This window comes from Sinohyriopsis cumingii, chromosome 13, assembly GCF_028554795.1.
Source record: "Sinohyriopsis cumingii isolate HCF-2022 chromosome 13, ASM2855479v2, whole genome shotgun sequence".
Classification (NCBI taxonomy): domain Eukaryota; kingdom Metazoa; phylum Mollusca; class Bivalvia; order Unionida; family Unionidae; genus Sinohyriopsis; species Sinohyriopsis cumingii.
This window is the reverse complement of record NC_142973.1, coordinates 71228787-71255273: the sequence shown is the minus strand read 5'-3', so window position 1 is coordinate 71255273 and position 26487 is coordinate 71228787. Positions and strand designations below refer to the sequence as shown.

Sequence of the window (26487 nt, the reverse complement as noted above, 5' to 3'; positions counted from 1 at the left end):
CTTTTAAAACACGCGTCCTTAAATGTGCTAGTGATTGTCAGTGCAATTGATATCAACACTAGCTGTAAGATGTATGCAATACATTTTCTTATGTATATTTAATCTGCATTGTTTGTTAGTTTTTTTTTAAAATTTCATATGTTTTGGGTAATGAAAAATTGTATAGCTGACCTTGTCCAAAATCAGTGACAGTTTTGTAAAAAAACATTAGAAAACAATACCTTTTTCTGACTGGAGGATATATATTCAGATTAATATCTTGGTCTGAGTCAAGGACATTATTTACAATGTTCTTTATAATTTTAGTGACAGATCTAATTATAACTATGATTTTATCTTGTAAAAATTTGGAATCTTCTAGAATGAAATTTTCCATTAGGCAATACATTTTTTTTTACTGAAAATGCTAATGGTGACAGAGGTCATGTAGAGAAGTATAAAATCTTGTTTATTGGGAAAAAAATTATTCCTGCAATATCTGAAGCAGAAATCAAGTCTTATTATTGTGCCCAGTATTTAATTTGGGCTGGAATTTATTTATTTAAAGTATAAAATCCAAAGTGCTCATCTAAGTTAATATTCTTGGAAATAAAGACTTGAATTTATAGTGAAATTCAAATAAGGATAGATTCTTGGATATTATTATTGTGACTCAACAAAAGACTTGGCACATGATTACTATTCAGGCCATCACAGACACATCAACACTTTCTGCATTGGATTTAATTTGGAATACCACTAAAGTTACCTCAGAACTTTCCTCTTTAGGACTTGTGTTAGATATTAAAGGATTATTAGGAATTGAATTCGCAATATCGTAAGTTCCCTTTTTACATTTTCACTTTGTTTTCTAGGGAGATAAATTATATGTTGAATTTTACAAAACTTGTTAGCTTTCTCTCTTTTCTGTTACTTTAAGAGCCTAGAGTCATAACTAATTTGCCTTGGGCTAAACACAACACCAGAATTAAACTGGAACTAACTGGTTAAGTCAAGGGAGTGTTTCAAAAGTTGTAAACTATAGTCACTTGATGTTTGTTAAAACTCTGTAGTCAGTAAGTAATAAAAAGAAGCAAAACCAACAAATTATGAAACTTAAATAATTTAATTATCAAGTTACAAGATGAAAATATAAGAGGAACTTAAGCATTATGAATTGAATGCAAAATAATCTTTAAAATGATATATTCAGGTCCTAAAGAATCTAATACTCCAAATGAATTTCAGATTCTCAAATGTACTGGTCTGCCACAGTCTTGATGTATCAAAATGGCATTGTCCAGAACTCCTTTAAATAAGTCACAATAGTCCCATAAGAAAAATTTAGTAGAATAAGCAATCTGTAATTCCAATGAATAATCCATATAAATGTTTCCTCTCAAATAATATCTAAACAGAACATTAAATATAGCTGCAGACTGATGTTATAACAGTGATGTTATAAAAGGAACACAAGAAATAAGACTGACAAAATTTGTCCAGCTCCACATACTTCTATACAAGAATATGGGGTGAAAAACCATTTTGCTCCTACTTGCTATGTAACTTTTATAAATATTTCATATCATAAAAGAACCCAACTGCCCTAACCCATCCAATGGGAAATAACTTAATTCTTCTAAAAGCCCACCAGCCAATTAGAAATTACCCCAAACTTCTCAAAAGGTTTTATTATTATCATAAACAATATCAACAACTAATAATAGATCCTACACAATCTACAAACTTAATATCTTTAAATATAATTTTATACCCATGTAAAAATTATCTACTATTCTGATTATAGATGATGTTGTTGTAGGGTTTAACGCCATTTTTCAGCACACAATAGGCTATACATGGCGGCCAGTATTAATAGTGGAGGAAGAACCCGGAAAATTCCCGGAAAGAACCACCGACCTTTGAGAAGATACTGGCAAGCTTTCTCACATACCCACATTGGCCGAATCCAAGACTCGAAACCATGCAGACAGAGGTGAGATGGCAGTGATCCGTAACGGAGAGCACTTTAGACCACTCGGGGCCCCCTGAATATAGATGAATCTTACAATTTACATTCATGAATAAAATTTACACACAATATAGCCATATACCAAGAGTTACAAAATTAGATATATATAACAATGTACAGTTGAAAAATCACAGGTCAAAGTCATTTTTGCTTTTCTAACAGAAAAAGGCAAAGTTTAAATGTTTGGGTGACTTAGTCACCCACTATACTTGGTAGTGCGTCCCCTGCAACCCCCTAATCTGTCAAAAACTATCTCCAAATGCTAAGCATTTTGATTTACGGGAAAAATACCTTAAAAACTGTAGGTACATCAATTTATTTGAATTCTATGGATTTCATCAGTTTTTAAGAAATGCAGAATATTTCACTAATTACAGACCGAAAGATGTATTTATTGCAAGATCTATGTGGTCACGTTGTGGTAACAGTAGTAGTAGTAGTAGTAGTTTACAACTGCTTATCCAGCATCTCGCACTTTCAGTGTATGGTTCATCTTTACTTTTGGTAAGGATTTACACTAGATTTGCTTTTTAAAAAAGCATTACAAAAAAATATAGGGTAAACGTTTTTGACAATCAGTGTTTTGAATTTTGTTTTTATAAAATATTCTTTCTTTTCTTTTTAGTTTCTCAGTTATAGCAAGTTATCTGAGAGTGAAATATTCTGCTGTTTACATTTACAAGTAGACAATCATGCCTTGAGGCAAGCAAAGTTAACTGCAGGAAATATCGTCAGAATCTTCATTTTAACAAGTGGCTAACAGTATTTAAGTATTTAGTCACTGAACTGTGCAGAAGTCTGATTTAACTGTATTCCAAGCTCTGTTCTTAAAGATTACTGTATGGTCAGATCAGAGAGAAATTTGACTGTTCGTTCATGTTACAAGATATAATGTTGTTTTCTTGAGATCAGAACAAATTGCTATCTGTCAGAAAGCTATGTAATGGCAGATCAGGATATATACTTTTCAGAGTTTGGTGTACATGACACAGGGGTAAATAAGACGTACAGTTTTTGTATAGTATTTACCATACTCCTATAGGTCTGATCCAAAGTGCAAACAGCACAAACCCTGATCTGCCATCTCATAATGTGCCAGCAGATCTGGGTATATTCATTTAGTAAGGACAGTCAGAAAAACAAAACAAAAACAGATCCTTATTTGCTACCACAAAATACTATGGCAAATCAGGTATAGACTGATTGTAGTTTGATGCAACTTGTAAACAAGTATATACTGTATCTGAAAAGTATATACCATTATGACTATGGTCTTTAACTAAGTAACAGAAAAGAGCAAAAACCAACAAGTTTTGTAAAATTTAACAAATGATTTATTTCCCTAGAATACAAAGTTAATATTTAAAAAGAACTAACAGTATTGTGAATTAAATCCCAAATAGTCCAATAAGTGTTATCACAAGTCCAAATGTATGCAGTTCTAATTGAATTTCAGTGGTATTATAAATAATTTCCAATATTGAATGTGTTGATTAAACTGTAATCTTGAATGTGCTAATGTGCTTGCATTTACAAATGTGAATTCACTCTAATTCCAGATTAATGTTTTATTCCAAGAATATTACTGAGCACTCTGTAATTCCAGTGAATAATAATTTGAATAAATAAATCCAACCAAATTAGAGACTGAACATGACAATAAGACTGATTCCGCTTCGGATGTTAAGGCAAAAATAAGTACTTTTTCAAGTAAACAACATTGATATAAAAAGCTAAGACACAATAATAGAACCAGATCAAAACAAGCTTAAAGCACAGTTTGCCTCATACCAGATCAGAACAAGCTTAGAGCATAGCTCAGTATCCTCTCTAAAACATTCCAGGTTATCAACAAGTTTAGGAATTTCCAAGTGGAAAACTGACATCCTAGACTCAGATTCAAATAAACTTTTTAATCTATAATCTTAGATAATTATTAGCTATGTATTATGCTGTTTACAAAATAAATGTCACTGGTCAGGTACACTGTTAACCTGGTTTTGGACAAAGGTCAAGTACAAAACAGAGATATACACAACATACAATCATGGAGAAAAGCCAAGAAACAATACAAATTAAATATACACAAGAATACAGCGTCTAATAAAGTTCGTTAAGAAAATGAATTTTGTCAAAAAGAGAGTTTTCCTTGGTCATTGTTACGTGTTTAGGCTTGAATAAACAGTAACACAAGAAAGAGTGAAAAGAATAAGCTTTGAAAAATTTAACAAATAATTTATTTCACTGGAAAAATATTGTCAAAATGAAAAAATAAGAACTTGCGGTTTTAAGAATAAAATCCAAAAATAATCCAAGAATAAAATTAATCTTTCTGAATCCAAATAATTTTAATAAACATTAAAATGTAATTCCCAAAATGACATAACAAAAGAAACACTGTTACGTCCTAGTGTTTAGAAGCCCAACTGTGAGATCTCTCTCTCTAAGCAATAATTTAAAACTTGAATATCGTGCAAAACAGATGCTCGGATAAGGGTCACGTGATCATGTTTATATCACATACTCTCAGCATGGCCCTGACAAGAACCAATCATTTTACTCAAAGAATAAAAAGCTGTTTACTTCAATAAAACTAATTACATGCCTAGGGTCACGTATTCAATACAGCCTCGATCTCACTCTTATTGTTCCAACAATAAAAATAATTAAGAAAAACTTGTTGACATGACTGTTACTAATTTTCTATTAAGGTCAGAACTAGGTCAGCTTTATGTGTTTACAAAAATGAACAGTCAAGGTCAAACTATTTTCTGGAAAAAGTGTGTGTGTGTGTGATTTGGATTTTTAACGTAGCTTTAAAAAATTTTCAGTCATATTGCTACGATGTCTGCAGTGGGGCAGTTTATAGTGATGTCTAGCACTGGATCATCATGCCACAGACATGTAGCATGGTGTCCCACCCAGTCACATTATCCTGACACCAGGCTGACTAGTCCTAACACTAACCTGTTAAAGCTTTGTGCCAAGCGAGGCAGCTGTTAGTACCATTTTTACAATTATTTGGTTTCTTATGTCAGTTTAACTCTTTCCACAGGAAATATCACATACATATTGATACTGAAGCAGTGGTGAACAAGATTGAGTCTAAACTGCTTTCACAGTAGAACAGATAACACTGAACGGTTTTACATTCCAGCCTTTAAGGTCATTTGAATATCCTTTTTCGAATAACAGCTCTGATACAATGGAAGTTACGATATCTTTTCATATTGGCAAATTTCAGTGGGACTGATCTTGTGGAACGGTCTTTGATACTGATGACTGTACACTTCTCCAGGTTCTCAGCTGTGTCAAAATTGTAACCACCAATGCATATAATGTAATTATCCACCTTGACTGGCAGGCAGCAACCAATGGGTGTATCCAGGTCAAACAGGAATGTCCACTGGTTAGTGAATGTATTGAAGGTTTCACAACTCTAAAATAATAGAAAATCACTTTAAAGTTTAGAAATGACATTGAAATATTATGCAATTGCAGATTCTTCCCAGTTACTGTATTCAGCTGATAAAGTTCACATACAGCATACAGCATAGAACATGATCTACCATGACATATTGGTTATGTAGATAAGGAATCTATACTGTTTGCATTAAATCATAGGTAGAATGAACACCTAAGTGTTGGGACTGCTGGTGCATTATGTGACAGTAGATCTGGGTTGATGCTGTATGCCAGTGCTGTCCAACCCGTGGCCCACAGGCTGCATATGACCCACAGGCTGATTTTAAATGGCCTGCAAGAGCTCAAGCAGTTATATAGTCGTTGCTTTTCAGTTTATGCTGTAGCCCTCGGCTTCAAAAAAAAAACATTTTTCAGTGGCCCATGGTGTCAAAAAGGTTGGACAGCACTGCTGTATACAGTTGGATACCATTATACAAATCATTCACACTTTCCATATTCCACCATCCCAAAACTGTGCTTTGTCCCCATGGAATAGACTAACTTTAACATGGTATAATAGCAGCTAAAATAAATAAATATTCTGATCACATCTTATAAGTGTGGAGTCTGCAAGAGTTTAGGACAAGTTAAAGATGTACCTAACAACAAAATCTTACTGTATTTGCTTGAATATAACCTATACTCAGCTGCAAAGAACACAGACCCAGATATGCTGGTACACGGTGAGATGGCACATTATGGTCTACAATGTTCACAGCTGGATATCCAGACATCCTTATGGGGATCCCTCTCAGCTAAAGTGTTGCGAATGTTGGACAATATGCATAGCTGCCAACCCCCGACTATAAAAATACTGACTGCTTATGACAAAAATACTGATTTTCAGGAAGAAATACTGATTTTCAATTTTTTTACTGCATATATAACTATTTACAACATCTACAAACATCACTAAAGTAGGTCAGTAAGTTAATTAATCATTAATGTCATAGATGCACATGTTGCACTCTTGCACCTTCTGAGTAGCGGTAAGTCATCAGACACAGGATGTTTATATGAGCCTTTTCCACACCTTGTCTTTTCAATCATTATTGATTCCAATGTACCATCTTTCATGGATGATCTGAATTGTGTGTGATTTTTTTATTGAACTAAAAATCATCTCACAGTCAGCATTAGAGCATGGTAAAGAAAGAAGTCCTAACATAAAATAATTCATACAATTGTAAAAAAAGTCTCCACATGAATTCTTCATCTTTGACATCAGAATCCACAGTCCATCAACACTACAACAGAAGAGTATTGTTTCAGTCAGGGAGCTGATCTGGTATGAGGCAAACTGTACTCTAAGCTTGTCCTAATCTAGTATGAGGCAAACGGTGCTCTAAGCTTGTCCTGATTTGGTTTGAGGCAAACTGTGCTCTAATCTTCTCCTGATCTGGTATGAGACAAACTGTGCTCTAAGCTTGTCCTGAGATATGAGGCAAACTGTGCTCTAAGCTTGTCCTGATCTGGTATGAGGCAAACTGTTCTCTAAGCTTGTCCTGAGCATCAGAGGAAGATTCAACATCTTTTTTCAGCAGTAACATGGAAAATTTCTTGAGAAAAAACCTGATGTCTGCAAAAGAGACCTCTAACCTTGAGCTAATACTTGCAACTCGGGCATGTGTCAGAACCTCACCTTTAAGGTGAATTTCTTCTGCATATAGGTGCAAGCATTCATGAAATATCTCTTCACAGCACTGAAAAACTTCTCTTGATGTCTGGTGCTTAAGGCTTCCAAAGTCTCAGCACACTCTGTCCCAACATTCAAATCCTCATTTTTCATGATGATATTTTCGTTGTTGAAATCAAGGGTAGTGATGTCATTTGTCCCAACTATGACTGCGAGCTTAATAAATATGCAGACCAGGTATTTGAAATGATTCATCAGACAATCTTGTAATATATGAATTTGTGGAGAACTGCTTGTAATAACACATTGCTGACCTCAAACATAGGAATTACTGACTTAAGGAAAAGTGCATATGTAACTGTCTCCTTGATGATCAATCGTTCATATTTTGACAAGCCCTTGTTTGCCAATGGTTGAGGCTTCATCTTCTTTGATGATGTCTGTTTGCCACATTTTTGCTGGTCATGATTGTCAGCTTGAGGTTTCATAGTCAACTTTTGAGCTGAAGTTGACTTGGTGTTGTAAGATAGTGCACATGTGACTTTCCCATTTGAACCACCATCTGCAGCAAATTTAGGTATCTTGTACAATAAACATCATTTTGTGCTGGAAGAGGTTTCTTGGGTTTCTTTCCTATGAAAGCACAGAGGTGGTGTTAGATATACCTGGCTTTGAATTTCTGCTTTGCTTGGAGATGGACACTTGCCTCGGCTTTGAAGAAAGATGTGAGAGGTTCCCATTGTTCCAGTAACCTGTTAATGCATGGGCCAAGTGACAGCCATCTGGTACACACGTTGTAAAATTGTATCCACTTTGATTTCGTACAGGCTTTGTAACTCCTTGAATCTGTGCACTCTCTTGGCACTATTGTCCATGTAATAGAAAATGTCAATTAGCTGTTTATCCATTCTTATGTGTAAAGCATCAGCTGCCTTTAGTGCAGCCAAGCTGATATGATGGCAACAACATCCGATGGCAATAATATCTGGTTGCTGCCTTCTTATAAAAGAAATGACCCCTTTCTTGTTACCCATCATTACTGATGCATTATCAGATACAAATCTGATGACATTTGCCCATGGTATGCCCAATTGCAACATTTCCTTGCTTATCATATTGAAGATATTTTCCCCAGTTGATGTATTCGTATTCAAGCTTGATAATGAAAGCAATTCAGTCATAATCTTTTCTTTTGTATGATCATAGAATCTTACAACAAGATAATAAACCTGGCTAATTGAATCATTTCCTAGTACCAATGCTGGATACTCCATCTAGGAAATGAAAAGGAAAAAAGCCCCATAAAATTAGGCTGAAAGATACATACCCAAACTGTCACTATATAATCTAAAACAAACAGGTTCACAATTATTTGGAAAATTGTTTCCTCTTAAGCACTATCCACTATGGCTGAAATTATCTGACAAAGCAATATTCTCTCTTAAATGAAGAATAGTATGTATTAGGCTCACCGCAAAATCAGCATCTCAGTTTCTTTTACTAAAAATGTGCATTTGAATTTTAATAAAAGGTAATATTTTTATACAAAGTATCATTGACCTCTTTAGAGAGGAAAGTTGAGTTTATGCAAGTTTTTGGTTGAACAGTATATCAAAACAATACAGCACAGAAGGAAATGTAGAGAAAAAAATAATTTCATGCAAGGGGAAAAAAACCTGCAAACTTTCTGGCAATTACAAATAAAATTGTCACAATTCTCAACTAAAATAAGAACTTACAAGGTCTAAAACTATGCACCTTTCAGTCTTTTCACAATGTAGTTATGGTTGTCTGTTGCCAGCTCATTAACGATAGCCACTGTTTTCATTCTAGCACACGAGTAATCCTTGGCGATGTTGCTGTCTGGAAAAAGTGAGTGAAATAAATCGCCAGCCTCACAAGCAACTGAAAGAGGAAGGTTCCTTTCTATAAGAAATTTAGTAAAAAAAACTTCTGATCAAATTACATCAAGGTTCTCTCTGATATTTATAAACTTCAGTTCAGGCTGTGTTGTTGATGATGAAACAGCAAGCTGTTTGCTTATTAGCATTTTCATGCTGTTTTATGACATGGGCACCTCCATGTCCTATAGTGAAATCACAATTGCACAATTTGCAAAATGAAAAATTTTCTCCTTTTGGTTTCACAAATTTAAAGATGACGGAATACTTGTCCTTCCAGTTCTGCTTTCTATTCTTTGCTGGAGAAAATTCCGACTCTTCTGCTTTTCTTTTTGACATCATCAAGATGAGATACAGTGGCGGCGGCTGGCGGTTAAAATTTGGCATGGCAACCTCGATTTCGAATGGACCAATCCTATTTTATACATGCAACACATTTACTATAATAATAGAACCAAATCTCATTCAAAACAGAAAATTGCAAGGAAATGTTTTTTTTTAAATAAAAAGTTTGAAACAAAAAAAAGTACAGGCGTATTCAGGTCCAAATTATGGGACAAATATGGAAAAAACTGGACAGTTGGAAGCTATGCAATATGTGAAAAAAAATAAAATAAATCTCATTATATTTACTTACTTTTCCAAGAATGACATGCTTCATTATTGTACTTGTGGGAAGAGTTTGTTGACTTAATAGAGTTGATTTCAGGTCTTTACTTTTTAAGTAGTGGTGTGGTGTCGCAAATGTGACAATTGGCAATTACAACCCCCCCCCAAAAAAACCCCTGCTGTTTCACCTCTCAGAAGACACATTTATGATTTTAACAAAATACTGAAATTGCCATGAATTCACAGGATAAAAACTGATGCAGATGTTACCTATGACTATTAACAATTATGTTTACGTGGATATTATATTTGACATCTTGATAAATTTCAATTAATACACAAAAGAAATGGAAAATGAAAGGTTTTGAAAATGTGGTACTCTTTATTAAAATCTCAAAAGAAAAAAGGAGTGTGTGTATGTGTGTTTGAAATTTTGTCATCAATGAATTAAACTATGCATGGATTTCACTCATTATTCAAACATGTCTGAGATTGTTCATGATACAAACTCGTATTGCAAGTTTGGAGTAAACTGGATCAACATTATGATTCCCAGAGTGGTAACGAGCAATTGTTGATTTAAAGATGATTCAAGGCTCTGTCATAAGCTTACATGGCATTATTGTCAGGCAAGCTAATAATGAAACCTCCTATAAGTATCACTGCAAGCATTTAACTTCAAATTGCTCAATGCTTTAGCTGTCATAGGTTGATTTGCCTGAGAAAAAACTAAGGATCTGGTGTCAGTGACTTGGCTCACACTAAGTAAAATTTATTCCTTTAATTATCTTGAAAGCAAAGTACATTTAGATGATTAAGTTGTATTCTGTGGCACAGCATACTGGATGAGCAAAATAAGAAAAAAAAACCAGCAACACTAAAATAGTATGACCAGGAGCAGTGCCAAGTGCATTTACTTTATAAACTGATCAGGAAATCAAGTTGGAATTTTTCAGACAATTTTAAACTCGATCTCCAACACACATGACCTAACCTTTACTTCAATAATTCTATCAGGATTGTGTTCCTGCCTGTAGCCTCCCAGCACATAAATCTGGTTGTCCAGTGCTTCCATCACATGGTATGACCGCTGATCAAGGAGAGGCGCCTTCGATACCCATCTGTTGTCCTCGTCACCGCTCTCAAGGCATAACATAACATTAACAGTTTGTCCTCCATCATGGCCACCAGACACGTAGAGTTTATCATCGACAACACAACCTGAAAATCACATCAAAATCTTTGAAACCGGAAGTTTCTATTGTGTTTCCTTCAAAGTCATAAAACATTTATTTATAATCAAACATTATATTATGTTCAAGAACTAATAAAAACTTCTATCAAGCATATTTAACTTAACATCTCTTGATGGCTTGCCTCAAGTGAAGAAAACTAGAGAAGCATATAAGACCATTGATCATGGATGGAGAGCTATTTCACATTTTATGTAGCAGCTTCACGAGTGAACCAGAAACCACAGAGGTGCAAAGCAAGTGTTACTTGTTTATACTCTGGAGTCCTTTAAAAACAACAAATTTAAACACATCTCTTTTGTCATAAAATACACAAAAAGATCAGGGTTTGCTGTTTGGTACATGTAATATTTAGAAAAACACGCTACATTTACTATTCAGGAATAGATAAATTAATCAATGTAATTTAAGATAAAACTTTATCCTTACCAGCATGTTCATGGAGAGGAATAGGCAAATCTGGTCCATCCACCCAGGAGTCTGAGTCAGTCAGATAGCACTCCACACTTTGCAGTACACCATGTGAAGTAGCTCCTCCTACAGCATACAGTCGATTTCCAAGGGCTCCAAAGTAAAACAGACAGCGAGCTACTTTCATTTGTCTAACCTGCTCATAAAGGATGACATGTCTTGATTAGCAGAAATAAATTGTATTATTAATACTTACTTAGAAACCATATTTTTGCAGCGTCCTAGACATTTTATTATATTAGGCAAGAGTTTGCTTTTCGTTAGAAATTATATATAGAACAAACGTCACATAAGCTGATCTTTAAATGCATTATACCACAGTTATATCACAGTAGACCTAGGTCTATTTGATTTGCAGTTTTTACCTATTATATACTTTCAAATACAGTAGACGACCAGTACTGGTGGACTACATATTACAGTAACAGAGGTCTCGATAGTGCAGTTATAATGTGCTCACTCTGCATCTATATGGTCCCAAATTTTATCATTGGTTCTGACAACAAGAGTCTCCCATCCAAAATAGACTGGTTTCCTTGTATTTCCAAGATATATGCCTTAAAGGCTACTTCACCCTAAGAAATACTATATGTTGCTTAAGTGCTTTGAATTATTATAATATGCATCAAAACACACTCAAAAAACATAACCATAAAACCAATCTAAATGTAAAAGCATGTAGATGTTTGCATATTTCCATTTTAGGAATTACATAAAGTACTTTTAACTTTTTTTTTCTAAAAAAAATTAAAAGGAGTACCTTAAATGTTGCTTTTGTTCACTTTATGCTTTTATAAATTGCACCCAAAAACAGAGTAAAGTATAAAACATTTGCATTTATTTATTCATATATCTTAGTATAATATATACACAATGGCTATAAACATAGACCCCAATCTACAATCAAAAATGTTCTGAAGAACATGATTCACCCTGTTTACTTAATCAACCTTCCCATATTACAGCATGCAATTCCCATATATATTTCAAAAGAGGACTATGTGCATGTATGTACAAAAATCAAGAAAGCTCTGTGATTTTGTTATTGGAATGAACATGGAAGAAATCCTTTTGCACACATTTACAAAGTCCACTCCATATGTGTATGTGAATTTGTGACAAGGACCAATCAACCGTTATCAGTGATTTGTGACAAGGACTAATTAACTGCTAGCTACTTATCAGTGATTTGTGACAAGGACCAATCAACTGCTAACAACCTATCAGTGATTTGTGACAAGGACCAATCAACTGCTAACAACCTATCAGTGATTTGTAAAGGATAGTCTGTTGTGAATGAAATGTCAAAAATACATCACTATCCAATCATACTGCTGTCAAAAATACATCACCATCCAATCATACTGCTGAACAAAATTTGTGGTAAAGACATTTATTTAAAAAGACCATCTGCTGCTGAAAGAAGGGATATGATGGGCTTGAAATTCAGGTCACAAATGAAATGAATTTGGAAAGATAAGTGTCATTCATGCTAAAGCATAAAATGGAAACATTTCAAGGTGTCTGATCAATTGTTCTATTTTACATATTATCAATATTAAGGTCAGTTAGGACCTGACAAATAAAAGCAAAATCGTATAAAATCATATGGTCTTAAATTGCTTATTAATAAAAATGTTATGTGCTATGAAGTACATCAATGACATGAGGACTGACACGTATAACTCCATGGTGTATCAAAGAATTGGTTTCCAAACTACTGTATCCTCAACATACCTATGTTCCCTCAATTTTTAGCATGTAGGGTGCATGTAGCCATACCCATGTTCCCTCAATTTTTAGCATTTAGGGTGCATGTAGCCCCAACTACAAACGTGTGGGAATGCTGTTTAATACCATGAGTATCATGTCCGCTGCTACCATTATGGGAGGGAAGGTTTGGGTATATGCTATTTGCAGTGAGACAGATGTACATTAAACATGTAAGACCATCCACATCACATGGGACTGTACTTACCTCTGTCCATTCCCCAATGTGGGGGTCTAGACGATAAGTAGATTTTGTACAGAAATAGGCCTCATCACTTTCCAATGTTTGGCCGCCAGCCATGTAGATAAAATTGTTGAAAACACAAATCCCAAACTCCACCAAACCAACTGGACATGTAAGATTATGAATCCATTTCATTTTTGAAAATTTGATCTCTTTATGTATTGCTGGGCTACTAGTTTTATTTTCAGTTATTTCACAACTACTGGTCGTTGGATCAGTTAAATCTCTCACTGACTTCTTGTGAGTTTTGTATTTTTGGGATTCCATGAATTTGCTTCTTGTTAAATCACAGATGGGTTTATGAAATGAATCTGAACTTCCTAAAGTATGATGGTCTGAATTATTACCATGTCCTGTTCTGAATATTTCAGTAATAGTTTCAACATCTGTATAGTAAAGTGTATTGGATGCTGTAGTTACAGTGTATCGGTCTTCATGTTCCTCATGTGCCATGCTATCCTCCACTCCACCAATCATAATGATCAAATCACGACCATTCCTTATCGACACTTCATCTGGATGTTCCAAAAAGTACTTGTGAGGAGCTGATGTATACAAAGTGAACAACTTGTTTAATTCACGCTCATCTTTGACACCAAATTCATTAAACATCCCAACCACCAGATTTAAATCGTTATGAAATAACGATGGAACATGAATACAAAAGTACAACTGGTTTAAATACTTCAAACGATTAAACTTGTCAAAATTTATCCAATTTTTTATCAAAGACATAATTTCAACTTCTGAATCAACTTCCAAATTCGGCATTTTCAGAATGATTTCCAACAAATTCACGGGAAGTTCTTCCAGGAAACAGTCCTGACATCTTGGAATTTTTAAATTTTCTGCAATGCAGTGACCTAATCGTTTTTTGACTTCATCCAAATTATAAGTTTCACAAATCTGCCATAGTCTCCAGATATGGACAATATTGTCACATTTTTTGGATATAATAAGATTAAGTAGTTTTTCAACTTTGGGAAGAAGGCAGGGTATATCTAAATAGTCCACTGCTTCAAGAATATTTTCTATAATAACAAAACAAATATTATTCTGTGGGTGTAGTTTGAGCTCTGGTACAAGAAAGTAAACATCCTGTAGTTTGTGCAGTCTTAGGAGAAACTGTAGTGTGTCTGAGGAAATCAACCCAAGCGTTATTTCTTTATCCTTTGTCTCCCTCATGGAACTGCGTGACAGAGCATCAAAATATCTGAAATTCAGGAGGAAAAAAGCTAATTTATAAGTAAATTGTGTTTCTCTGATACTTACCCAACCACATTACCATTAGGAATATTAGCCTGCTACCTTACAAATCCAGCCCTACAAGGCAAAAATCATCTTTTACTGTCAATTTGAATAGACAAATGGCAATCACTCTTTCCATTACCTCCCCTTGGTAGTGACAGGTGTTTGAGCCAAGTGAGATGCTAATGAGGATGCTTGCTGGGTGGGGTGGATGGGAGCATTTTTAAGTAATGTGATTGGGTAAGTATTCTCTGAGAAATATAATTTACTTACAAATTTGCTTTCTACTCTGAAAACATCCCCAATCACATTACGTTAGGAGAATAAGTAATAGGAGGAAGGAATGCCGAATAAGTAATAGGAAATTAGGGAATGCGGAACATCTGAACTCTGCCTCGGGTCTCTTTCTAGAACAGCTGGATTCCAATGTGAATGATAACCTCTTCTCCAAATTATGCAAGTAACATGCCAGACATCAGCTTCTATTACATCTCGGATCGAATGTTGTATTTGGACAAGAGGCACGAAGCTTCTAACCAGTAATCTTCGTGAGGTGACTCTGATTTGGTGAGACATCAGAGTATACCGAGCGTACAACTCACTTCAGCCATGAAGCAATAGCATGAGGGTTGATATTATGGCTCACACTGGAAGGAAGAGGAGTTTGCACATGCCATCACTTGTCTCTGTGTGTTTCAAGCAGTGCTTGGGAGCACGAACAAGATCTTGCATGGCTGCTGTTCATGACTTGTCTATGGAAGACAGCAAGCGAGTGACGACTCTTTGGTTAGCAACAGATGGTAACCTAATTTTGGGCTACAAAGCCTGGTTGTGTCAAGAGAAATACCAAACCCTCCTATCTAAAGAGAGTTCAGGTCGACATAAAGGGCATGTAGCTCGCTTACACAGCATGCTGAAGCTAAAGCTATCAGTAAACATTACTTGGATGACAGTGACTTTAGCGAAGTATGGACTAAGGTTTGAATGGATCTGAATCGAGCCATGTTAAAACCCAGGATAGGGATCTCGGTTGATTGAGACCAAAAGGACTGGATAGGGATTTCGGTTGATTGAGTCCAAAAGGACTGGATAGGGATTTCAGTTGATTGAGTCAAAAGGATCTGATAGGTCTATATCATGCTCATGCCCAAAATCATCTCTGCCATGATGCATCATGGGACAGTAGCCTTTGATAGAGATTGGGGCCAACTGTTTCTCCTCAAAGAGTCAAAGAAAACGTTGGAAAGATGTCAGGGATTGAGGTATGAAGAGGGATGATGTTGTTAGTATGGCACTGAAAACATGCCAATTTCCCTCATAAGCCTTCAGAGTGGAGGTCCCTTTTGCCCATGAGATTCTCTCCACAATAAAATATTTGTCCTGCAAGGCTGTCCTGAGAAGAGCTGAGTGTGAAGAGGACGGTCCAGGCAGGGAAGGACCACCTGTAACTGTGGATGCTGGAGAAGATTTGGGTTGGCAGGAATCTTTCTGGGAAGATCTGTTGCTAGAATGAGCAGATCATGACCCAGGACTTGTCCAATCTGAGAGGGACTATCATCATTTTGCCATTCTGACACCATAACTTCTGGATTATTTTCAGCATTAGCACCATGGGAGGGGAGACAAATGCCCACAACCCCTCTTAAATGATTGACAGTGGATCCACAGCCCAAGCTTTTGGGTTTGGAACTGGAGATACGAAGGTGGCCAGTTTGTTTCACAAAGAGGTCATTCATCAGACACCACTATAGTGCACAAATTCGAGTGATGACTGGTAGGCCTGGAAGCTGGCGGTATAGCAGACAGTCCAGCTATCACTGGTACCTGCCACTCCATATGCCTGGCTGTACAGACAAATTTCCCACTGAAATCTCCATCATAGAAAGGGCATGTTGCCGATGGTACGGTTACATGGATGGATCTTTTACCTAGATCCATACAGATCTTAGTTGGCTGGATCAATTCAGCAAAAAGGTCCCCATGTTGGAATAGCTGAATGGCTTGTGATGGTGTGAATTTATTATGCATTAGATCCAATGGATCTGGTACAAAGCCGATGCATCTGGACTTCCAGACCTAAAATTGGGGAACACTGCCCCAAGTATTCGGAGTTGGCTGGGCTGTCTTCTCAAAAGGTCTCCCATGCTGGCTGGTCAGTGACAGCTGGACAGCCAGTAATGGTGCAGTGGTATAAGAAGGTGGATCCATTTGACCCAATACAAACCCCATGTGACCTGACTTACAGACCCGAAGCCCATGCTCGGACATGAGGGGGTCTAACAAACACTGGGCTGCCTACAATTGGAGAATACTTCCCAATGTATCAGTATCACCAACAACAAACTGTAGACCGTAATCATTGATTTATTCCATCTTTCCTTCCCTTCAATGCTGAATGAACTATGGCTTTTTGAACATGCATTTCATGCATTTAGTAAACATTTCTTCTGAAACAACACAAGAATAGAACAAAACATAGATTAGCAAATCAGTATGTGACTGACTAGCTAATACGGTAGCCCAGACTTTCTCTGACCATGTATTACATATGCTGGATATCATCAAGATGGTGTATGTACTTAGTATGAACAAGAGTCAAGGTAGACTTCCATAAATGGCATAAATAGCATTTAAATGACTTTCTGCTGAAATGACACAAGAAGATAAAGCATAAATTAGTAATTCAACAAGTTACTAACTCACTAATATAAATATATTCCCCATTACTTATAAAGGAACTGAAAAAATCAGTCTCACATTCGAAACGTGTAGACTATAGACTATTCTTGGAATTTATGCATTTCAAGTATTTAGCTGACCATTCTACTGAAACTACACAAGAGGGTAAAAACAAAGCATAAATTAGTAATGCAGCATGTTAAAAAACTGCTAAAATCAACTCCGTTACAAACGGAGCAAGCAGAAAATGTCAAAGTCGTGCCAACTCAATATGACCTTGCAGAGGTCAATGACAGCATGGTGTGACAAAGTCCTGAAGGACAAAGTCCCTAAAGGTGACAAAATCACACAAATTTGGCAGAAAATGGAAAAAGAATATGAGCAAGCTGCAGAAGAATGGTTAATGCACACAATAAATCCAGAAGGAATGTTGGATGAGTAAATTAGAACATGAAAATGCATTGGAGTGATGGAAGATAAACTGGACAATGATCCCAGTACAGCAGCGAAGATATAAAAAAAAATAATGACACCTGGTTGAGCCAAAGGGAGGTAATGGGCATGAGTTATAGCCCTTTATCTACTGAAATAGAGAATGACTATTTAGTCTTTTACTTGGGCTGGATTCACGAGGTAGCAAGCTAATATTCACTTTACATGATTGGGGAATGTAATTGAAGGAGAAAAGACACCATGCTATACATTTTCTTATTTTTAAAAAAGGTTATTTCCCTTTGTAAACCTCTTCAATTATCCACGTAAATATATACCTAGCAAAAATTATTTGGCTGACAAGATAAAACTGTTAGTGATATATGGAGGAGCATTTTAAGAAATAATTACCAATACATCTGTTCTTCATTCCAAAGAAATAATAATTGTATATCACACATGAAACTGAACTGACCTTATATGAATACTGTTTTCAAAATTCCATGAAAGATTAAAAAGCATCTTTAGAATATATATATATATATATATATATATATATATATATATATATATATATATATATATATATATATATATATATATATAAACTGACAATGAACACTGCGAAACTAGTATCTAGCTAGCTTGAGTGCTTTCAACTCTTTAATGAGTCTTTTTCAGAGGCAAATACAAAACATAGACAAAACAAACAAATAAAACAAAAAAATGGTTATGTTTGTGAAACTTTACATGGCTGTTTCTGCAGGAATTCAATCTTTTACCTTTATTATGTTTCAACTAGTTTATTTCAGCTTGTTGCTGATACTGAAAAATATTTGTATTGACCTAGAAATTTATGAGCCATAACGACATCTGTTATTTTATGTAAATTTATGTAAGCACAAATTATATCCCAGATATTTCATTGTTACAGGAGTCATAGGCTATTAGGCAAATTTAGTGAATTATTTAAAAGAAAATGTGTCAGCTGCAAAAGATAATTTTATCTGTGCATGATTGTCTTTTACTAGTCTTCTTGGTTTAAACCGCTTGTTTTCAATGTTCTAAGGTGGCGTATCCAGTAAGATTATATATGAATTGAACAATTTCAAAAGTTATAGCTCATTTGTAGAAAAACAGTGACTCTGCTTGAAGGAACATTGGCAACTACAGGCTAAAATAAAACAGGAGTGTGAACATGATAACAGTAAATTGGGGGCTAATTCCTTTTACATGTACTCCATTGAAATCTCTCTCATGCATAATGCATCCTTACCCAAAATGAACTCTATCCCATTGTAAAATGATGTAACTCATATCCTCAAAAAATGCTGACTGGTCAATTAAGTAAAACACAGTCTGTACTTAAATACTTAAATTATGTTTATAACCCATTTATTGTATCAACTGTAAAGAAACAAATTTTTTAAAATAACTTTTGCAATACAAAAATACATTTTCCTATGCAATCTATTTCCAAATATTTACCCTGAATCTTTAGCGAATTGTGACAGATCCAGATGAACAATTTGGTTGTCAGAGCAGAGACACTTCCAATTGTTTGTACTTTTCTCCCCATCATTCTCCTTATTTCCTCCCTGAAGATTTACTTCAGTCATCCCTCTAGTTAACTTTGTCATGTGATACAACCAAAGTCTTCATTTCTGCCTTCCAAGCCATGTAATTACTTGGATTTTTAACCTCTTTTAATGGTCACTGTGGAAACAAGCAAAGAGTTAGTGGCTCACAAACATATATCATTACACTGGATCAATATGATATATATTTTAACACATACTGCTACTTAATAATGTGGCATACCCATTACTTCCCTGTTGTAGGTGAGGGAGCAAGTGAAGTAGGAGCCCACAATTTCCTACAAAATGCAAAATTGTGTTGGAGGGGCTCCCACAATTAAGTTTTGTGGTGGGTGATAGAGCTGAATTTCTTGCTACACCACTTTGCACGTATTTCAATATTTTCCAAAAATAATGTCACCAAGTATGCTGATTAAATACATGTTGGTATTTACATATGATGTTTAAAGTTTCAAAGCATACATTGCAGTGATTAAAACAAAGCAACTTGTGCTTCTGTAGTTGTTTTTATCACAAAATGATGACAAATGATAACTTACAGTAATCCGACATTAATAACAAATGCTGACTTGCGGTGGAAATGATTAGGCTATTCCAGCAATGTGAGAATATAATTTTTTGAAGATGACGTTGCTTTACGGTTTAAGTGGTTTTTTAATGAGGAGGAAGAGTATGACATCGTGAACCTCATATGGGAGGCACAGGTAAGAACCTAGGTTAGATTTTTATATGGGAAGCAAAGGGTTAAGGTTGTTTGATAGAAATTCAGTTACTGTTTGATAAAAATATTTCATCTGGTGATTCGGCATGTTATATGCAATTTGACATAAAATTCAATCTTGATAATATATTCAAAAGCACTGTTTAACACTAGACCTGCCATTTATTTTTCTGTGGAGCTTGTCACGTTTTAGAAAAATAATTCCAAACCCTCAAATAGCTTCAAAACAAATGATCTTGCTCCAATATATATAAAAAAGAACCTATACATAAATTACATTAGCTTAACCAAACAGAAAATTAGCCAGGCTCAAAAGAAAGTCCCAGGACAGCCTGAAAATTAAAAGGTCCATCCCCAATACCCTTAATTATTTTTCTGAATAGTGTTCTGTGTTGTGATGTGATTTGGATTTTTAATGTAGCTTTTAACAATTTTTCAGTCATATCGCTATGATGTCTGCAATGTGGCAGTTTATAGTGATGTTTAGCACTGGGGCATCATGCCGCAGACATGTAGCATGATGTTCCACCCAGTCACATTTTCCTGACACCAGGCCGACCAGTCCTAACACTTGAACCTCTTAATGCTGAGCGCCTATTAAGGCAGCTGTTAGTACCATTTTTTTAAGTCTTTGGTATGACTCGGCTGGGGGTTCGAACCCACGACCTCCCACATCCAAGGCAGGCACCCTAACCACTAGGCCACCGGAGTGGTCTTTTTTCTGAATTACAAAACTACACTACTTCTGAAGATGTTTTAGGTTTTCTTTGTTTTGGTTTGGGGCTGGGGTGGAGGGGATATGGTTGGGGGTGGGCTCGATTTTGGAACTCTATAAGGATTCTTTTAATTGTGGATGATTAAACATTATGCTGGAGTGTTGTGAATTTTACTACAAAGCTATGAAAGGTTTGACTATTTTAAGGATGAGTCATAGGACTGCATTTGATTGTGATTGTCTGGTCGGACCTAGTTTACAAATGTATCCTCCATTTTCTTTCTTTTCCCAAAGCCACCAAAGAAGTAAACTGGAAGTACCATATTCAATGGTACTAATACCGACTAATCAGCGTTCATAGCTTATAAAGAATATACTGGATAAAGTTATATGACATAATGTAAGAATCCTATACAGTAACGTCACGTCCTCTCCACAGGCGTTCGTATCGTTGCTTACAACTGACCTATCATACATGTACTATTTAGTAACTACTATATAGTTATTATAGTACATGTATGACAAGTCAATTGTAAGCAACGATGCGAGCCCCTTTGGTCCTCTCTATAGAAAAGTACAACTCTTGGCACCAATGTATTTTTATTTGTTCTAAATTAATTTCAAAAAGATCGACAGCTATACCTGATACATGTTGGGTGACAATTTGGAAATGGCTTTTCTCGGCCAGGCCCGACTGTTTTGATGGTAGGCCCAGTTGGTACTTCGCTCACTAACTTCGTCTTACTTCCGGTGGCAAGGAAATTCTTCAATATGAAGGCAAAATGTCCATAGAATAACATATGCAACGTTAAAGAAAAAATAAGAAAGAAAACTAAATTACTATGAAAGCATAACTATCTCATGCCATTTCAGCCTAGCAGTCCACATGATAAAATAAATCAGCTCTACTACCCCATCCGAATCATAAAAGAGCATATATGACGCAATTTATACGCCATTTAGTTGAGCGTCGGAAAGATGTGAAAAGTAACAAGCATCACGGCAGGGTCCTTTTCCGAAAATCACAGAAAATTTCTTTGCTTCGGTCAAAATTAAATCTTTTGATAGGAGCATAAAGTTGGCGTTTGCTCCAAAGAACCCACATTTATTTTCTTGTGAGTAAAACACTTTGCTTCGTTCGAACGGGGATGGTGTACTTTACTTTCGATGTACCAAACATAAAGCTGCTTTACATGACTTTTGGTACGTCACAAGTAGGAGCTTTCCACTGTCGCCTGCTGCAATAACACAATCGCCAGCAGCAAGTAAGAGCTAGAGATTCTCTGGGTTGTGCCAGTTGTAGACCATAGGCATAGACAAATTTTATTTGAGGTTAGAATTGCATTAAATGTGTGATAACAAACATTAGCTCCTAACGACTGTAAACAATAATGTAACAAATAATTCAACCATCTTACATGTAGCACTTACAGTCACAGTTTTTTTTTCTTCTAGTTTGTAAATCATGTTTCTCAGCATAAACTACACACCCTTCACCCATTTATAATTTATATTTTCATAATCAATGCAGGAAAATTATTGTACATGAAAAGATTTTACTCTCTTAGTTACATGCAGTGTTCATACACACATGTGACACATGTGTAATGGCTGGTCATTACATCCTTAATATATGCCCCTCCCCCAGTTTATAATTTCTGATTAAGGGGGCAACCAACAGATATTTACGAACTTCTGAGAGAGTGGCAGGTGTAAGGTGAAGTTGTTTATATTTACAACATGCACAGTGGAGAGAATCTTGGTATACCTAAATGTTACTTTCATGTATTGTGGCTGAAATTTCTTTGGATATTGTACTTGAAGAGACTGTAAATGATCTAAGCACCAGCTTACTAAAATGACTGCTCTCTTGTGCTAAAAAAATCAGCCTGAATTAGCCTAAAGTACACTATCTTCAGCAGTTATTAAAATAGGGATAATGAATTTTGCCGGACCAGACAATACCAGCATCTAAAAGTAAAATGAATAAATTACCAATGTACTAAGATACATATAAAATAGGTGTTATTGCATCAGAAGCATAATATTGCTAAAAGGGAGGAAAATCTATTAATCATATGTGAGTGACACAAGCCAACATTTAGGCAGTCAGTATTTACAAGACTATATACAACATTTAGGTCAATCAAATAGCTACAAGCGTATATGAAAAACTAAGCATCCAGCCAATTTAGGTAGCAACAAGTTCTCCACAATTTTTTTCAGGCATGACTGGTAGCAGAGAACTGTTACATATGTAGACAAGATTTGTGCTAGAAGATTAGCTTTCCAATTCAGTCAGATTATCAGGTCGCTTACTATTAATTAATAAATTTATTTCAACCAATCTTTGTATAATGACAGACAGACTATAATCCATCTTCTATTGATCCATTGTGTTAAATCCTTTAGAACACTCACTTTTTTAGTATTAATCCCTATCAGAACAGAACATCTGTGTATTTAGCAGCTGTTGACCTCAGATTTGAATAAGTGATGTATTACATGAAAAGCTGCATCACCCCTAAGCATCAGAAATGCATCATAATGGTCCTGTGCATTAGTTAGTTTCTGGTGATAGGCTTTTTCTATACCAGTTGAGATTCATTTGTCTCTTCACTGCCAGTGTAGCTGAATTGGTCATAGTAGAAAAGGCAAAAATGTATATTGACGCTCTTTCACTTATTTCTACCTTTCCAATTATTACTCTTCTACCTGTCCTACTGCTACCTTATTTTCTTTATTCTTGACTAAACACTATCCATTGCTTAATAGTCTAGTGTGACTGCATCAATGTAGATATAAATAAATCACTAAAGAAGAAAGAATTGCAAGTAAAAGAGAATTTACCTGCTAATGAAAGTTGCTATACTTTGTTCATTGATCACTTATCTCCAATTCCATATTCAAAATTTTTTGTAAATGATCAAAATTTTGGAATAAACATCATTCATTGGAACCTACTGTCTCTACTATGATGTAAAACAAGATTCCTATAGTTTAAATGAAAATGATGTAATTGCACTATACTATGTACATGTATTAAATCAATATGGCATCCAAAAAATAATAACACGAATAGTCTATCTAGTACTAGCACTAATCCACTATACTCCTTTACCACCTGTAGCTGGCAGAGCTGAGATTTCTTCGTTCTTAAGCACAAACAAAATGCATCATCTATCACACAATGTAACAGTCCTCTACAAGTATTTGTTTTATTGATCAATAAATGACTGTGAATGGAAGAGAAACTGTTGGGGTGGGGGGTTTCATTCCGACATTGTGAAGGGTGATGTTAAGCAACTGACTAATCCTTATAATAATTTTGAAGTGTTATAAGTTGTTCCCAAGCCTGACCAGCCAAATAGTTGCTGCTCTGTTTTGCACTCATGTATAGGCTGTCAATCAGTAGTGAAATTGTTGTTTTGTAATTATTTTAAGTCAGTGCTGTTTTAATTTATAGGATGGATTAAATTTTATGAGCTGATAACAGTAATACTTGTATTAGCTGAATAGAGTAATACATGTATTAGCTGAATAGAGTAATGTATTAGCTGAATACAGTAATACATGTATTAGCTGAATAGAGTAATACATGTATTAGCTGAATACAGTAATACATGTATTAGCTGAATAGAGTAATACATGTATTAGCTGAATACAGTAATACATGTATTAGCTGAATAGAGTAATGTATTAGCTGAATACAGTAATACATGTATTAGCTGAATACAGTAATACATGTATTAGCTGAATAGAGTAATACATGTATTAGCTGAATACAGTAATACATGTATTATCTGAATACAGTAATGTATTGTGTGGAACATTGATTTGGGAGAGAAGAACATATGTATGTATTTTATGATTTTGTTGAATAATGCACATAAAAATAATCTTGATAACATAATAATGATACATTTAGTGCATGATGTTTGGTCAAAAAAGTTTGAATAGTAAACCTGTGTGCATAGGTCAAGTGTGTACAAAGGCCAGTTTTGCTTTTCCCATAGGTGGTCACTATTGACAGGTTTCACTGTAATTATAGCATTTTTTTTCTGAATCAGAGCAAGTATTGTTTTTTCAAGCTAATTGAGAGCCAGAGATTTGTTTAAATATCCCAGGCTCCCCTCCCCTCCTCTATTATTTGACTGGACCCTAATTGTAGTATACCAATGTTCTTGATTGGATATTAAGTATTTGTCTAATTTGTTTTTGAAACATTTTACTGTCATTCTAATATGACTTCTGGAAGTGTCTTCCAGATTAAAGCTGTGTTTATTGCAGAACTGTTTTTGTTTTATTGCTAAGTTCTCTGATTGTTGATCCTATATGAGTTTCCTCTAACACTAGGATGGTCTAGGTGTTGTATCCTTCCATAAATGAACAGGCTTCCTTTTCATATATTTTGTGTACTACTTTTTTGCATAGTTCTATATATCCCCTCTGGGGAGTCTGTAGCTCACTGTTGGTAATTTAATTTTCCTCATCCTTTCTGCATACTTCAAGTTGATCATCAATAAAATGTTGTTTCATTTCTTTGTTGCACATTTTCTGGTTGGTTAATTTGTTGGGTTTTTTATATTGAGCATCCTTACAAAAGTTTGTATGGTGGCTTGAATGTTTCAGATTCTTTGAAATTAAAAAGTTGTTGTAAGTAATGCCAACATCAGATTGACATTGTTTACTGTTTGCATGTATGATTTTCAAAACAACTCTGCATGAGTCTTCAAACATTGGAAATGTGGTAGCCATTCATAACTCCTTTCATTCAGGTTTTTTAAGATGACCTTGTTACTGATGTTATTATTCTTATTGATCTTGAGGACTTTTATGTCATCAACAGATAGATAAATTAGGAACTCCACCAAATCAGGCCGTCGCTGTCGTAGGGTTTAACGCCACTTTTCAGCACACGATAGGCTACACATGGCGGCCAGTATTAATGGTGGAGGAAAAACCCGGAAAGAACCACCAATCTACGAGAAGCTACTGGCAAGCTTTCTCACCTACCCACATTGGCTGAATCCGAGACGAACGCACGCAGACAGAGGGGAGATGACAGTGATCCGTAATGGACAGCGCTTTAGACCACTCGGCCACTCGGGGCCCCCCACCAAATCAGGAAGGTCATTTATAAAAACCATGAATCCATGAATAGTAACAGGCCAAGTACAGATCCCATTGGTATGCCTGATGTTACATTCAACTAGTCTGAGTGTTCACTACTAACAACTTGTTCATGTCTGTCTAACAAGAATCTTAAAATCCACTCATATCCATAATTTAGATTTTGCCTTTTGTCTTTAGTTTGTTGATTAGCCATGTGTGGGACTGGTTTGAATGCTTCTGAGAATCTTATGCAGTATATTGCTTCACTCTGCTTACACTGGACAACAAATTTTTACAAAAGTCATGTTACCGAAATAAAATTAGTCAATTCTTATCAATTTTTATGTGCTGAACACGAATATGACAGTCAAATTGCAAAATTGGCTCTAGTTTTTTTGTAATCTGCAAGAAATTAATGTTTACATAACGAAATGCATTCCAATAGTAAAAGGTCAACTGTAATAGCCTACCTATAAAAAATCAAGTCATTGACTACATCTTAGATTTCTTCGCCTGTCTCTTGTACAGCTGTTCGGGAGCATCTCTGAGGAGTGTCCAGCAGTAGTCAGCCAGCATTGTAGTGGACCATTTTCCCTGGTATCTTTGTTCCATTGTTGCG

The 26487-nt window shown here is 35.4% G+C and overlaps 2 protein-coding genes across 11 annotated transcripts in view; one reads left to right on the top strand and one right to left on the bottom strand.

Moving 5' to 3' along the window:
* Window positions 1–1086: 1086 nt before the first annotated feature.
* LOC149785816 (kelch-like protein 9) lies at window positions 1087–21646 on the bottom strand. Of its 6 annotated transcripts, none has more exons than XR_016425457.1 (7): window positions 21396–21646; window positions 19208–19435; window positions 13325–14573; window positions 11305–11482; window positions 10617–10843; window positions 8852–9017; window positions 5313–5450 (listed from the first exon to the last, which is right to left on the bottom strand). XR_016425457.1 is itself a non-coding variant. In XM_089979756.1 (6 exons), the coding sequence occupies exons 2-6, from the start codon at window positions 19357–19359 to the stop codon at window positions 5178–5180; spliced, it is 2073 nt and encodes a 690-aa protein (XP_089835882.1). In that variant the 5' UTR covers window positions 19360–19435; window positions 21396–21644; the 3' UTR covers window positions 1087–5177. The 6 variants fall into 6 exon arrangements, 3 of the variants coding, with proteins under 3 accessions (XP_089835882.1, XP_089835881.1, XP_089835883.1); XR_016425459.1 differs by having other exon boundaries at window positions 8852–8975; XR_016425458.1 differs by having other exon boundaries at window positions 5317–5450; window positions 8871–9017.
* Window positions 21647–21728: 82 nt separating this feature from the next.
* The window catches only part of LOC149785815 (uncharacterized), a 43925-nt gene continuing 39166 nt past the window's right edge, over window positions 21729–26487 (top strand). Inside the window, exon 1 of one of the 5 annotated variants that reach the window (XM_089979759.1) lies at window positions 21729–21868. The gene's annotated coding sequence lies outside the window, so the exon portion shown is untranslated. Of the gene's footprint in view, window positions 22086–26487 lie in introns of all 5 variants that reach the window. The other 4 variants (XM_089979762.1, XM_089979761.1, XM_089979758.1 and 1 more) reach the window with 4 other exon arrangements.

What these genes read in the sequence shown, in the direction of transcription:
- LOC149785816 (XM_089979755.1), bottom strand. Translation starts at nt 19,359, where the DNA reads ATGACAAAGTTAACTAGAGGGATGACTGAAGTAAATCTTCAGGGAGGA. An exon ending in CAATTCGCTAAAGATTCAGG is followed by an intron (nt 14,574 to 19,207) that starts GTAAATATTTGG and finishes CCTGAATTTCAG; the next exon opens with ATATTTTGATGCTCTGTCAC. An exon ending in ATAGAATTATTGAAGTAAAG is followed by an intron (nt 5,451 to 10,616) that starts GTTAGGTCATGT and finishes CTATTATTTTAG; the next exon opens with AGTTGTGAAACCTTCAATAC.